The sequence below is a fragment of the Megalobrama amblycephala genome, linkage group LG22 (genome assembly GCF_018812025.1).
Source record: "Megalobrama amblycephala isolate DHTTF-2021 linkage group LG22, ASM1881202v1, whole genome shotgun sequence".
NCBI classification, from domain to species: Eukaryota; Metazoa; Chordata; class Actinopteri; order Cypriniformes; family Xenocyprididae; genus Megalobrama; species Megalobrama amblycephala.
Window position 1 is genome coordinate 2,386,710 of NC_063065.1, and position 16,526 is coordinate 2,403,235.

A 16,526-nucleotide genomic window follows, 5' to 3' on the forward strand; every position below is an offset into this window, starting at 1 on the left:
GCATTTTACCATACTAATTAAAAAAAAAATTACCCTAGATAAATGTGCACTACTGATTAAAATAAATAAATAAATAAATATAAAAAAAAACAAACAGAATGCGCATTTCGCGTCTCTGGCTTAAGAAGGAAGTCTTCACAAAAATGAACCGAGACTAAGCGAATAGTTGCCTCATAGATGATAAAAATAAATGCTCTAAATTACTACTTTAAAACGAAATAATTCAAATCGAAAACAAACTCTTATTAGCCTAGCCTATGTAATCCGTAAAGAAGCATTTTTATCTAAAGGACGTCCAGTTGAGGAGATGAGTCAAGATCGTCAAATTCATCTTTGTGACAATCAGAAAACACTAGTTTATTAACAAATAATTCAAATATCCCCTTGTTTTCATTCAGTACAAATATCACACAGCAGCATTAGTGCCACGTTTTTTGAAAGTGACTGATCAATTGCATGAGACAGTGGTTCGTATTAAATTGTTCTGATTTTTTTTAACATGCATTCAGATATTCATGTTTATTTTTTGCTGAAAATATTAGAAGAAAACGTCATTGATTCATCCTGGCGAATTGTCTCAAATTAAAGAGCGTAAAAACACTTTTATTCTAGGCCTATATATTTTATCATAAAATTGAAAGTAGGCACTTTGTAGTAACAAAGCTGCATGGGTGGCTTGCATGCTACAAATAATGAATGGACTTGATTGAAAACGTTAAATATTATTTCCAAGCATTTATAACATAAATAAACTTCTTTGTGAAGACAGTGGCATAATACAGTGAAATAATATGTTATTTGGCCATATAAATATAGTTGTAATGTAAAATTTACCCGCTGGCAGTTTTAGGAATACAGCGACCTCTGGCGGTTCTAGTGTTAAAGCCAAAAAAGAAGAATTAAAAAAAGAAAAGAAAATGCATGCATGTTTTTCTGTGATAACAACACATTAGGTGGCGATGCACACAGAATGCAACTTTAAAAAAAACACACAGGGGGAAGAGGAGGAAAATGTCCAAATTAAAATAGGATACTTTTTTATTGGAAATTGTACGCAACAAGACAAGGAACATAAGGCACATCCAATATAACTAATACAAATAATCAACATAATAATTATACTCACAACAATAACAGCAACAATGAGGGAAAAACAACAACGAGCAGGAATTAATACAAGTACAAAAAAGACATCTATTTTGTTCTAATTAAACTAGATTGCTTTAGTTTATTCTTATAATGCTTTAGTCACTGTAAAATTACCATTTAGCAAGCTCTTCGGTGATAACTTTTTAAATCCTCCTTTCATTTTGACATTGAATAGACCTTATGTAGCCCCGCCCCTTTTCAGCGCTGCGCTCGTTTGTCTTTTGACTTCCGGCTTGTATTTCCACAGCGATCTTATGTATTTATGAATGAACTGCTCATTTTAAAATCTTACCGGTCTATTTGTTAAGACATCTGCTTTAAAAAAAAAACAATGCTCATGATAACTTTCATTAACCCTACAACACGTAAATCCACTTCACCAGCTAATTATTCTTCAACAGCGATGCCATAGAAATATACAGGGCTACAGCAAAACTGGAAGTTCAAAGACAATATTCTAAAGATGGCAGCGCGCATGTTTCTCTGGAAAATAAGGTCTATAAAGCAGGATTAAATAAATATGCCAATCCGAATCCAAACCGGAAACGTCCAAGGAAAAAATACGTAACTTCCTTAAACCGCCCTTGATGGTCAGTTGCAGGAATGGATGAAGGTTTCACGTAAGTATCTTTACACATATTTTCTGTAACATTACACTATAAAAAAGTTTTTTGAAATGTTTCAGTTAATTTGTTGTTATAATTTTTTAGCTACCAGGGTCACGTAAGCCCACCTACTAAATCGTCGTCGTTGCCCTGCTGAAAAAACCAGCTAAAACCAGCTTAAGCTGGTCAAGCTGGTTTTAGCTGGTCTCCCAGCCTGGTCATAGCTGGTTTCTCATGCTGGTTTAAGAGGGGTTTTGACCACTTTTTTAGCTGGTCAGGCTGGTTTTAGCTGGTCTTAGCTGGTCAGGCTGGTCTTAGCTGGTTTTAGCTGGTCAGTATGGCTGGTCTTAGCTGGTTTTAGCTGGTCAGGCTGGTCTTAGCTGGTTTTAGCTGGTCAGGCTGATTTTAGCTGGCCAGGCTGGCTGGTTTTAGCTGTTCAAATTGATTGATTTTGATTGACTGTTTGATTTGATTGATCACATCCCAGCCGGCATTTCAACGTTGAAACAACGTCAGGTACCATGGTTGGATCAACGTTGGATTACCTTTCGGTTTTGCAAATTGGATCAACGTTAATATTGTGACGTTGTTTCACCCTGTTACCCTCAACACGGATAAATACACTATTTTACATTAAATTTCAATCTAGTTTGTGTTTGTACGAACATGACAATACTACATAATTACTGTACATGCACTAAAAACACTTTATAAAACAAAACATCTCAACTTTGCAATGTTTAGAGGTAATATTAAAAACCTGTAGCATACAATAATATGTGTAATAATGTGTAATATATATGTGTAATAATAATTTCATATTATGAAAATGCAAGGTTTTTTTTCTACAATTACAGCACAAACCTTAAATCAAGGCTTTTCTAGCTCAAAATGACGCAGAACATTCATGTGTACTATACCTTCAACTAGATAAAAACAAACAAACAAAAAAAAAATTCTTAAGTATTTTATTAATTAATTTATTATTTTGAGAACATCATATGCAGTGTCTGACAGTATTTTGTAAGACCGATAGGCCTCAGTCCATCTAGAGAGGGATTGCACTCCATAAGAAATCTGTCAATTTTAAAGAAATGCAGTAATCATCTTCCTACAAAGATGGTTGATGCTGTGGACCAGGGACCTTGACTTCGTTGACTGTGGTGGTTGTGAATGTGATGACTGGTGAAGAGTGAGGGTACCGATATTTCTGTCCTGGAACTGCCTTTTGTGCAGTGGAGGTTCGTGGAACAGTTTGAGAATGGACACAGGCTAGGATCCTGCAACAGAACCGTGTTGGTGGAAAAGGGGAATCGGACCATGTGACTGCCTGTCTGAGTTTTGTTAATAGCTGGAGACAGCATCAAATTTGACAGGGAGCCACCTAGTAATTCACTATGCAGGAAAAAAAAAAACCCTGCCTTAAATTAAATACATATAATATGTAAGGAGAAAAGCCTTGTTTAGTACTTGGACACACAGTGTAGTTGTGCTTTGGGTTATCCAAGACAGTCGCAGCAGCTCAAGGTCCTTTCTGATGCCCTCCCCTCCACTCTCTTCACTTGTCCACTGTCATTACTGCTGTGTATATTAAAAACAAACAAACATTATCATTTAATACTTCTATTAATCTTAATACTTATATTGTTTCCCCTGGGGGCTCGATATATTACTAATTATATGGAGAAACATTACACAACAGAATCCTATCTATACTTTGTAAATAAATTAAAATCAACCTAAGTGCATTTATATTCAATTAAGTAATCGAAAATCACAAAATGTTAATAAATCAACTAGAAAAAGAAGTGACAGTGATATAGACAACAATCTCTTACCAAATTGCCAGTAATCAGCCAGATGTTTGGTGAATCTACAAAAAGGAAAGAAATGGTTCACTGAAAAGTCCTTAAAATGAGGAATTTAATTTTTACTACAGACCTATTCGTATTTTTGGGTTTCTCAGAAGCGGAAGTCGTCATAGTTGGGTCTATGTCTATGGCAGTGAATGAGAGAATAAATTAAATATATTTTTTGTATTCCCATTTTCTCAAATAGTAAAAGAAACAACTTTCAAAAAGATGAAAAAAAATAGAGAGAGATTGATAACCGATTTACCGTCACTCCCATAGCTGCTACAGGAAATCATATTCACTGAAAAAAATTATTTTGGCCATGCTTAAATTAAGCATAATTACATTTTGCTTGTTTAAATCATTTAAATTTAGTTTTTGAATTTAGTTTTTAAATTTAGTTAAATTTAATTGGTTTTATGGGAATTACAAGTGTTTTGAACCAAGCTGTGTAAATTCATTAAAGTCAGTTAAAAAAAATTAAGTTGGTTGCTTGCGCATGCGCAGTTGCGCACACAGTTGCTTTGGCGCCTTTTCAGATTTGTGGCTGTGGCAGCTATTGTGAAACTCACCTTCTTCATGTACTGAGTGTGAATGGCATCAAGGCGTTGTCCTGAAGAATCTCAGCACCAAACGCTAGAGATTACATCTCATCTGGTAACAAAAGTAAACATAACTGTAAGAACTCTAACGATATCTTTACCCTGGTGATATAATTCAAACATATTAGAGGCACAGAGTATGAGCAATGAGTAAGCTGGCCAAATTTCTGTCGAAAATAACTTGCATGCTTAAAGTTGTCGACCCCCTGAACCACAGTCAGCCTTTATAAGTAAAAAGTATTTAAGTTAAAAATAAAAATAAAAATACATACATGTGTACAAACAAATAAATAAATACCTTTTAGTGGAACAGTATGGTATCTGTTCACTGGCAAACATAACTACAAACAGACATAGAGAAATACAATAAAATAGATTAATGACCATGATATCCTGTTATTATAATAGTTAAATAAATGATTATAACTACAAGCATTATAACATTATACTTGTCACCTATGTTACCTCATTTAGATGATTATTTAGCCTACAGGCCTTTCAAGGACAATCTCACTAAAACAACCCGGGGTTAATGATTTTAAAATGTGAGACTTCTTTCAAAAACATGTAAAAATCTTACAGACCCACAACTTTTCAACAGTAGTGTGCTGAATGATTGAGGTTCATCTGGTTCATGGCCTTTGACAGGAGGTCACTCAGCTCTGCTGGGATGCAGGAGGCCATCAGCATGGAAGGATCTACGAACATAACATGCAATTTGTCACAGAGCCAACAATATTTAGTATAAAATGCCAGGTTTATTACAAGGAACCAAGCTAGAGCAGAGGTGGAAAGAATAATATACATATTAAAAAAAAAATATATTACTTACGATAACAAAATGTATATTTTTAGATTTAGAATTCAGTATTGTACATGTAGTGTCACTTACATTTGGATGCGAAAGACTTCTTAACTAATAAATTAAAAATATAATAATAATTTTGCAAAAGAAAACTTTTAAGAAATTTTTTTATGTATTTAGTGAGCTTTCTCAGTTCACCTGTGTTTCCTCCTCCTCTGTCAGCTTCCCATTTGTTGTAGAGGGGGTTTTCTGTCGACCCTGAAATTGCAGGACATTATTTATCCATATCTGTTTACCATTAGAGATCAAAAGATGTTTGAAATAGTTACAGTTCATTTTCGCACTCATGCAAGTGACGTCACCGATTAACGGTACAGCAACTTTTAGGTTAAATAAATTAGTTTACTATCATCCATTAACAATTTGCCAGCAAAACCTTTACAAAACTATTATAACATCTCATCTACACATAAAGATGCGATTAAAAGCCAAACTTTAATTAAACAAGAGCTCAAAATATAGTTAGTTAGCCAACTGCCTCTGAAAACGGTTGAGATGCTAACGGACTTTTTCAAAGACACTAAATCATTTCTTTGAAGTAAATATTCAACAGAAGTGTGTCGACTACACGTAAGAAAGGTATCAGGAACAGTTATATATATTATTTGTGTGATTTTATGGACTAAACATACCTAAAATCAGTGAAAACAACAGCAAGACGGGGTCTTGCTGCCTGACGTTTCCCCGTTTCCATGGTAACTCAGATCCGCTCTAGGCTCTGGTGTTTGATATCTTATAGTCTCGTGTAATCTCGCGATATCTCTTCAGACCGCAAAAAATGAAAATGAGCATATAATTTCTATTTTCTGAAATATTGACGTACCAACAAACTGACACAGAAGTGGCAAAATAGGCCTAATAGGGCACATTTTTATTTCATATACATTATATTGTTAACCTTTTTTATTATTATTATTATTATTAAACACTTGTTTTTTTTTTAGTATATGAGCTTATTTCAGCATTTATTTATAAGTGATTTTCTTAACCTATATCAACCATTTTACATTTAATAATTGTTTCACTGAAACATCAACTGACGTTACTTCAACCATATTTCAACATTGAATTTCGGTGTTGACTGGGCTTCAACCATTTAGCATTCAACGTTGTATCAACGTTGTTTCACCGTTGAAACATCAACTGACCTTATTTCAACCACATTTCAACATTGAAGGTCGGTCATTTGCCTGCTGGGATTGTGTTTGACCCAGTTTTCCTGTCAGTGAGTGTTGTGACAATTTAAATCATTCCAATTTTACTTTAAATAATCTGCAGGACCACAAGCACAACCACTTTAACATTTTTTTTTATTTAATCTGGCAGGCACTTAAAAAACATAGTTTTTTTTTTAGCATTTTAATCATTCCTATAATCTTGTAAATATTTGTTAGAATAGCTATATCAACAAATAACTGAAGGTGTTCTTTTTGACATAATATATGATCAAATGGTTTTTTTGAAGATTAGCATACTATTTTAAATAATTTTTCATTATTACATAGCCAATTTCACATGTCCGTGTTAACCAACATGACATTTGCATCTAAAATATCACCAAATAAAACATATACCATTTTCAAACATATACTATTTTCAGGATTATATCTGTGTCCCTGTTTAAACAAAATATATTTATTCACAATAAACCTTATTTTTTTGTAAATATTTTATGATTTGTGCACGTCCCTCAGTTTGACTTACCACCCCGTCACACTAACTTGTTTTATCTATAAATAATGCACTGTTCCTTTAAATGACATCACAAAGCCTACATCATTTGAGTCTTATAGCCACCAACAACAAAAGCAGACAACTATGAACTTTTTTTTTCTATTAGGAAAACATTAGATTTTAAAAAACTATTTCTTGTTTTACTACTCCAATGGCATACATATTGTCCATTCTTGTAGAGGGTGTATGGGTGTGGTTTGGGTGAGGAAAGTGTGGTGGCAAGAGTGGGTTTGTGGGATGTAGGTGTATGGCTGTGGGAGGTTTGGGTGAGGGGGTGTCATTGAGGAAGGGGGGGTGTGTAGGAGTCGTAGGAGATGTAGGTGTGTCACAGTGCAGCTCTTTTCATATAGTGATGCTGTGTTTCTGTGCGACTGTCAATCTGTTCTGTCCCCTCAGTCACCCACAACCCCTACTCCAACACAAAAAAGCTACACTTTCAGATCTTGCCTATAGTCACCCATGCTTTTGAGAATTGTATTTAACAGTAAGTGGGAAACCGAGTTTTGAGCAATTTAGGTAGTTGACTTGTGATTACTTTAGCCTGGAAATTTGCCAGGAGTCGACAACAGCATGTCTTGCCTTAACTGTAAAATTGTCAGAACCGATAAAAGATGTTAATGAAAAACAAATGTAAGTTTACATTCTCTATAACAAGTAGTGTTTAATTATTTTCCAAACTCCAGCATCACATTATTAATTTTGTAGCTTTGGTGCTTGTGTTTATAGTTTTAAAAGAATTCCATCCTTGGAAACAACTGAAGTATATGTAAAATAGTACAAAGTGTTAAAGAAAGCAAATAAAATCATAATCTGTACATACTAAATGACATCAATCAGTGCTCAATGACTCAAACATTCCAGAAGTTATATTTATGTATGTGTAACTTTTCTGAATGGGAATTAAATGAATATAAACTTGTGTATCAGATTATTAAGATATTTTGATTTTTTTTCTAGTATTTTTTCATTACTGATGACATTAAAATTATTTATTATAGAAATCTGGTGTTTGTTTTATTTGTATTTAAGTCTATTCATAACCCAAACACTTGTTAAAAATGAAAGTTGATTATATATGGTCATACAACTATGGTGAATGTATTTCTTCAGACAATAATTTTATCTCATTTTAGTCAGAGCATGCTACAGATTCATGCTTTATTTTATGCTATAATTTATTTGTGAAACCAGTTTTATCATTTTGTTTTAGACTCCTCTCAGATATATTATATCATTAGCAACTAGAATAATTTAAGCTGTACCATCTAGCCTGCTTGACAGTGATACTAAACTACCCTTGAATTGAACCTTGTCAGTAAGTGGAACAATCTGATTAATTTGTAATTTGGTAAAATAGGCTGCGTTTACACTTGGCATTAACATGCAACCTGTATATGGATGTTGTCCACATACACATTGAAAAGACAAGTGTAAATGCACGTCTGATTGGAATGTTATCCGATCAGTGTGTCCTGGTCCAGAGGTAGTTGAGGACGCATTGTGATCGAATTTCAGTGTAATGTAAACGCAATCCAGCCATCGTGTCTGCATTCGCAGGTCGCACCCTCTCTCGCGAACGGTCAGAAAAAAAGACGGAGAACCACCGTATGGAGACTATTGAGACTTCTACCCTTATCTTTGATTTGTAAATTGTCCCTCGACTGAAAATGCTTTTCAAAAGAAAACCCATTATTTCAGGTTGACATTGCACCGGGCCATTCTCTGCAGACTTATTTAAATATTGTGCAGGAAAGACCAATCCGATCGGTTACCTAGATAGAAAATTCAGTTGATGTTGCCAAGTGTAAACGTGCTGTGTTCTGATTGACTGATGATCTGATCTGCTTTATCAGATCCCGGTGATCACATGTTAATGCCAAGTGTAAAGGCAGCCATAGACACCAGCTTGGCCAGGTTCGGAGACCAGCTTGACCAGCCTGGCCAGGCTGGAAGGCCAGCTGACTAACCAGCCAAAACCAGTCTGGCCAGGCTGGGAGACCAGCTAAAACCAGCTATTTCCAGCTATTTCCAGCTTAAACCAGCTTAAACCAGCTAAAACCAGCCAACCAGCTTAGGCTGGTTTAAGCTGGTTTTTTCAGCAGGGTGCTTAGGTTTAGAGAACTTAAAACAACTCTCCCGATGTTGCTTGAGAACCAACAAACAGCAATGTTATTTAAGGTTATTGTAATTATTAAATTAAAATGTCTAACGTTATCTATTTCTAGAAATTTCAAGCTAGACTGCCACCTACTGGTTCAGACCTTCATACTGAACTTCATTCATAATGTCTTGACAAGTATTTTGTTCTAGTTTTTTTCGTTTAACGTAAAAAATATTATGATTAAAAATGTCACATGTTGTCAGGTGTTGCAAATTATACACTGACATTTTTGTTTGTGATAATGGAAAACGTTAATTCAGAAATGTAAATAATTAGTCAAAGCAAGTTTGGAAACAGTAAAGTTTATAGGATCTATAATTGTTATTGTAATGTTTTGAGACTGAATCTTGCTTTATCTGCAAATTCCAGGTTCTGGTGGCCAGACTAGTCCAAGTCAAAATATTAAGTGCGATTAATAAGTTTTGTGCCTGTAAAGTGTACCAGATAAATGAGCACATATACTGAATAATTAGGCATGTTCTAAACCTAAAAAAAACACAGAACTGATAGTTTATTAAGTCAGGCAGGAGTTACACCAAACCATTTCGTAAGTAGATCTACCTCACTACTATATAACCATGATGTTGGGTGCTTTCTCTTACTTTCTCTCTCTGATTATTTTTTTATAGACTTCCTGATGACATCAAACAATTGCTGGGGGGGTTCCTAAGCCTCCTCAGTGAAAATCTTGAAAAAAATTTGCCAGAACAAACTGAAATTATTCTCCGCCAGGCAGAAAACATTATGGAATTTTTACTGCAATGTGTTGATTTGCCTCTTGAGTGTATTGACCAGGCAATTGAGAAAATATCCAGAGCTTGTGGTCTTTTACAAGCTAACATGAATGATGCAACTACACGATTTAGAATTCCAGCGCTATGTTCTGGTGAAAGAGGACGCCCAACTTTAATAGTCACCTATGACCAGCTGGAGTTTCTGCTTGAGCTGCATTTCTCAGTTCCAGACATGGCCAGATTACTGGGTGTGAGTAAATCGACTGTCAAGAGAAGACTCAGGGAGTACAGTCTGTCTGTTAGGCAGGCCTACAGTGTTATCTCTGACGAGGACCTCAAGAAACATCTTGAAGACTTCATTACACAATTCCCAAACTCTGGCTACAGAGTTGCTAGTGGTTTTTTGCGAGCACGTGGTGTTAGGTAAGCGCTTATGAGCAATGTTTGTTTCTATATAGTGTTATTAACAGATGCAAAGCAATCATTACAGCTGGAAGGGATTTAATGATCCTGTCACCAAATACAGACACCACATTCATGTTTTCATAAAAATCTTTAAAGTAATGATTGCTTTTCAAAATATTTATTAATATTTGTTTACTTCTCATACCAATTGAAGCTTCTAATTGTACTCTAATTGCATGTCAGGTGTACTCTACAACAGATTATCTTTTATGTATGCTTTACTTATTTCAAAACACTTTCATTATCTCTAGAGTACAACGATCACGGCTGTTGGCAATGCTTAAAGCAGTGGATCCACTTGGGACAGCTCTACGAGGGGTTCAGCTCAACATCATACAAAGAAGATCATATTGTGTAGGAGCACCATTGGCACTGTGGCACATTGATGGAAATCACAAACTGATCAAGTGAGACTCTGTTTATAGGTGTTCTTACAAATTTGTAGTATTATTTGTACCACAGCTTTTTATGTAGTATATCAAACTTGGCCATAAAAAGTTTCTAGCAAACTTACACATTACACTTGAAGGCATATATTTTTTATCTGTTCTTGTACAGTTGGCGAATTGTAATTCATGGTGGTATTGATGGGTACAGCCGCAAAATAATGTTTCTCAGAGCCAGCAACAACAATCGGGCAACAACTGTGTTGAGTTGCTTTCTTGCTGCTGTTGAAAATTTTGGTTTACCTGTGAGGGTAAGAAGCGACAAGGGTGGAGAGAATGTTGAGGTTGCCCGGTTTATGCTGGAACACCCTCTTCGTGGACCAGGTAATTATGAAGAATAGATCATAAGTGGATGTGTTGTTTTAGATCAATTTTTATCTTACGATTTTCTTTTTATAATATTATTCCTAATATTAGTAATATTATTAATTACTTGGTTGTTGCTTACCAGAAGCCAAAATCATATAAAGCGATAGTTCACCCCAAAATGAAAATTCTGTCCTTAATTAATCACCCTCATGTCATTCCAAACTTGTAAGACCTTCATTCATCTTAGGAACACAAATTAATATATTTTTGATGGAGTCTAAGAGCTTTCTGACCCTCCATAGACAGCATGGATCCTTAAATGATCAAGGTCCAGAAACATAGCAAGGACATTGGTAAAATAATACATGTGAATTGAATTCACTAACTGGCTGAACTTTCTCAAAAGTGTGCACATTGGCTTAACAAACCTGCATTCTAATCACCTGCACCCGTTGCACTAATTAAGGATTTTCATCACTTCCACTGCACTACCATGTGCAAGTCCCATGGCCCACCCAGCGACTTTCTCTTGTGCGGCGTAGGATTGCAGCAGCTTCTCATTACAATGATGTCTGCTCTTCAAGATGTAGCTTCAGCGGTTTCCAACTGATAGTGCCAAGATAGTGTACATCATCTCGCTGCTCACCGGCCATGTGCTGCAATCGGCAAAATCTATTTGTGATCAACCTGGTTCGATCACAAGATTGCAGGATACTTTCTTCAACCATTTTAAGGTGCCATTTGGCCAGTCTGCTAGTGATCTGTCTATACATTACTAGGCTACATCAAGGAAAGTCTTTTATAACTGAAAATCTTTGCAGTTTCACACTCTGGTTGCAGTTCTAATCGCTGCATATCGCCTAGGTCTCTCACCCCCGCTGTGGTTGCAGTTCTCCATCTCAGATGTCATCAACGGTCTGGTAACCTCATCCAATGTTTAATCCACATATCAAAATATTGTGCTTGCAAACAGAATGTCTTGTCCTTGCATTCCCCACCAGTAGCCCAGGTTGCCTCTCCTCCAGCACCTAACCATTGCAAGTGGACACATTTTTCACTATCACCCTCAGAGAGACAGAAGGGCATTAAGAACCACCTATCCATCTACTGTGTGAAAAATGCTCATCTCCAAGACATCTGGTGCAGTCCAAATTCAACCACACATATCATTATTAAAACACACTATAGTATCAGTTATGTCTGCTACCCTATATTGGTCTGGTTTATAACCATTCCAAAACGTGCTCCGTTTACAATTGCCCCTGTTTCCTTGGTCAGAAGAGCCTTTAGATGTTCCAGCTGTAGACCACTGGTTCAAGCAGAGCAAGAAGGTCTGGGACTCTGATCATCTCCATCTGCAGAGGGCTCTTAGGAAGCACAAGAGCCAGGCTGACGTCAGTAGAGTAGACAATAATATACCACCTGGGACAAAAGGTCTCTCTCAACCAAGGGCATTAACCTCTGACTACTCTGCTGCATGCAGAGTCCCAGATACACTGGACTATTTACTATATCACGTCAGCTAATTGACGTCACATACCTGCTCAATTTACCTCAACAATACCATGTTTTACCCATGTTCTGTAGTTGTGTTCTATTGAAGAAACACCATTGAAGTCTTGTGTTGATTCCATCCTTCTGTTTGCCTTCATTTGTTGTCACCTCGCTGGCTGGTAATGTATGTTTGTAATGTAGTAATTGTATTTTTTTTTTTTTTCTAGAAAATACCAGTTTTATCACTGGCAGAAGCGTACACAACCAGAGAATTGAGCGTCTCTGGCGTGACATTTGAAACTTGAAATTTGGATTGACATTGCTGTGTATAATGGGAGATCAGAAACCTCTCAGATTTCATCAAAAATATCTTAATTTATATTCTGAAGATGAACGAAAGTCTTACGGGTGTTGGAACGGCACGAGGGAGTGATTTCTGAGTGCTTGTGTTGTGTATAACCAGTGGCATCAATTCACTAAAGTGGACATCACAAATTATTTAACCCTGTGTTTTTCTACAGTTTTGGAAATAAATTCTGTAAAATGTCCTGCTCACCCTTGTTCATTTAATGGTAATGATCAAAAGTTCACATGAAACAAAAATTAATTCAACTGTATCCATACAATGATGTATGCGACATGAACAGTGACATCATCACTGAAAAGAAAGAGACTGAGAAGAAGCAGCAACAAACCAGTGAGATGAAGGAACTTCAGAAGATTATTGATGGTCTGGAACAAACTTCTTCACATCAGTGAAGAGATAGAAGACTATGAGAAAATGATCGAGGAGAAAAACTCAGAGATACATGAATTCAGTGGTTCCAAAACCTGTCCTGGAGGACCCCCAGCACTGCACATTTTGGATGTCTAACACACCTGATTCAACTCATCAGCTCATTAGTAGAGACTGCAAGACCTGAAGTAGGTGTGTCAGATAAGGGCGACATACAAAATGTGCAGTAGTGAGGGTCCTCCAGGACAGGTTTGGGAACCATGGATGAATTTATCAGCAGCATCAGAGGAACAGATTTTAGGATATATTCTATAATTGTGCCATTTGAGGAAAGTATTATTAGTTACATTTACAAAACAATGAAGTCCACTTCAGAGAAAGATCAGCTCAGAGCTCTTCACCCAGCCAGCAATGACACGTGGGGCCCAGATGGGTTAACTACGGGTTCCATGGGTACTGTGTGGGCATGGGCTTTGGCTGGGTGAAATCAGCGGGTCCCATGTAGGTTTTGTAGTATGAGTCCCACATAGGAAGCCCATATGAGCTGATTACATGGGCCCCATAAGGGACAGGCATGGGCCAAGTGGGCATGGGTTTGATCTGGGAACACATATATGGGTCTTGCATGGCATATTTATGGGCCAAATGGGCATGGGTTTGAACTGGGAATGCACATATGGGTCCTGCATAGAATTTCTATGGGCCAAGTGGGCATGGGTTTGATCTGGGAACACATATATGGGTCTTGAATGGCATATTTATGGGCCAAATGGGCATGGGTTTGAACTGGGAATGCACATATGGGTCCTGCATATAATTTTTATGGGCCAAGTGGGCATGGGTTTGATCTGGGAACACATATATGGGTCTTGCATGGCATATTTATGGGCCAAATGGACATGGGTTTGAACTGGGAATGCACATATGGGTCCTGCATATAATTTTTATGGGCCAAGTGGGCATGGGTTTGATCTGGGAACACATATATGGGTCTTGAATGGCATATTTATGGGCCAAGTTGACATGGATTTGAACTGGGAATGCACATATGGGTCCTGCATAGAAATTTTATGGGCCAAGTGGGCATGGGTTTGAATATACGCATTTGAATAATACGCATATTGCTGAGTGACACGTGAGCCTTGCTTATCGTGGACGCTTGCACACACTAATGTCCCTGTGTGCTCTGCACGCATACACATGCACACAGACACACGCACACACACACACTTAGTGTCATGTAAGCTGGTTATTTGATGTTAAATGGTTACTTATCTTTTTATTGAAAGCTCCTGTTGAACACTGATTTGCTCAATTTTTGTCTAATTTCATTAAGGTCTTGCCAGCCAGAAGACAGGAGCCAACCAGACAGGAGCCAGCCAGACAGGAGGAGGTGTACCCTGTTGTTCATAAATATGGCGTAAGTTTCCATACATCGACCTTAAAGTTTCCTTTAAATGCTCCTGATATGTTACAAGACGTTGACAAATTATGTTAATTTCAAATGCTTATGACTTATATCACAGTAGTTTAACCAGGATATTCTCATTTCAAAAGCAGAGGTGCAGCCCACAACTGATGTTACATTTGATATTTGATGAAAGTTCCCAATCAGGGAGAGGAGGGCTCTAAAGTATTCAGAATTTGGGTGGATATTTTATTTAACCCATTTTGCCCATTTTTATCAATTTCTTACACGAAGGGTTTTTCCTCCATAGAGATTTCGGTGGCGGCCGCCACCACGTTATTTCTTGCCGCCACCGCCTCACGATGAGGAAATCCAAAAATAAATACTTCAAGCGCTGTCTGTCGGGTGCGCTGGTTTTTCTTATTCTGCGCGACCCATGCTATTTCTGGATCTTACAGTTACGCTAGCACCCCCCCACCGTTGTAGCTATGATCGCACCATGCCGCGTGCTCCGCGAGGGGTTACCGCCACTCTCCTTTTTTGGCCAAGGAAAAACCCTGATATTGCTCAATTAAACATGATTGTAGTATCAGTTCTGGCCACAATCTTACATATGACTCCTTTAAACAGACCATCACAGATTAGGGATGTGTCACGATCTTTGGATATTGGAATATATTATTAGGGCCCAAGCGAAAATTCGCGCAGGGCCCTCTTGTTTTTCTAAGGATTATTATTTTTTTTTTTTTTTTTTTTTTTTTTTTTTTTTTTTTTTTTTCCGTCTTCCGGGGCTTTTTGGGGGCCTTAACATGCTCAAAAACTCTTGAAAATTGGCACACACATTGGAATCCGCGGCCAACAGGGCCGGGCAGAAGCTGGTACCCGGGCGTGGCAGGGGGGCTCAACAGCGCCCCCTTGAAAAAGGTCTGAAAATTTGGTCCATATATTAAACACGCTTGCACGTATTAGTCTGAAACTCGGTACACATATAGACCTCATCGGGCCGAACAACTTTCGTGCTCTAAGTTAAACGTCACGCCAACAGGAAGTCAGCTATTAAGGGTTGTTTGAAAAACGCATGCTCTGGAATTTGATATACTCCTCCTAGACGATTAATCCGATCGCCACCAAACTCGGTCAGCATGAAGTCAAGACACTGATGATTAAAAATTGCCAGGGGATTTTTGATATCTCGAACGGTTTGTCCGTGGCGAGGCAACGAATTTATGGCGAGAAAAAGGAAACAGGAAATGTGTTATAACGTCTGCATACATATATTGATCTTTATGAAACTTCACAAGTGTGTTCGTTATAGGAGTCTGATCACATGTATGTGACTATTGTGAGTCAAAGTTATAGCGCCACCAACTGGCAGCAGGAAGTGTATCACTTTTTGAAATGTTTTGAGATCACCCTCTTATTTTTACCTGATTTGCTTCAAACTTCATCAGTGTAATGTCAATACACAGCAGATGTAGACCTATGACAGGATTTTTGATATTTGAAATATTGTTGCCATGGCAACAGGTCAAACTGTAATAATATTCTTGAGTGTTTTTGAGGCTCTTAACATGCTTCAAATTGCATGAAACTCGACACACACATCAATATTGTCAACCAGTAGACATGGACAAAGCCATAGAAATGGGCGTGGTGGAGGGGCTCAGTAGCGCCACCTTTTGACAAAAGTGGGGGGGTTTGTTTTTCCTACAGTCACCAAACTTGGTACACATATTGTTCTCATCAAGCCGGACAATTTTCTAATTTACATTCATTAGCTCCGACCAACAGGAAGTCAGCTATTTTGGTTTGAATGTTAATTTTTTGAAAAAACAGGCTATGAATTTTATACTACTACTCCTACAGGGTTTATCCAATTTACACCAAGCTTTTTTTAACTTGTTGCTAACACATTGAAGTTGTTTAATTGCAAACGGATTTTGGATATCTCAAACGGTTTGGCCG

The 16,526-nt window shown here is 37.2% G+C and overlaps 1 protein-coding gene and 1 long non-coding RNA gene across 5 annotated transcripts; one reads left to right on the forward strand and one right to left on the reverse strand.

Annotated features, from left to right (window-relative positions):
• The first annotated feature begins 1,532 nt into the window (after positions 1–1,532).
• Positions 1,533–12,991, forward strand: LOC125258082. Its single transcript, XM_048174917.1, has 4 exons — positions 1,533–1,769; positions 9,599–10,126; positions 10,420–10,575; positions 10,727–12,991. Exons 1-4 carry the CDS (start codon positions 1,753–1,755, stop codon positions 10,953–10,955), a joined length of 930 nt encoding a protein of 309 aa, XP_048030874.1. The 5' UTR covers positions 1,533–1,752; the 3' UTR covers positions 10,956–12,991.
• Positions 2,709–5,767, reverse strand: LOC125258087. 4 transcript variants are annotated; one of them, XR_007182526.1, is made up of 7 exons: positions 5,707–5,761; positions 5,213–5,272; positions 5,102–5,125; positions 4,508–4,907; positions 4,180–4,261; positions 3,593–3,627; positions 2,709–3,335 (listed from the first exon to the last, which is right to left on the reverse strand). It is a non-coding gene; the product is annotated as an uncharacterized LOC125258087 (long non-coding RNA). The 4 variants fall into 4 exon arrangements; XR_007182525.1 differs by lacking the exon at positions 5,102–5,125 and having other exon boundaries at positions 5,707–5,767; XR_007182528.1 differs by lacking the exons at positions 5,102–5,125; positions 5,213–5,272; positions 5,707–5,761 and having other exon boundaries at positions 2,709–3,034; positions 3,225–3,335; positions 4,508–5,063.
• Positions 12,992–16,526: the final 3,535 nt, after the last annotated feature.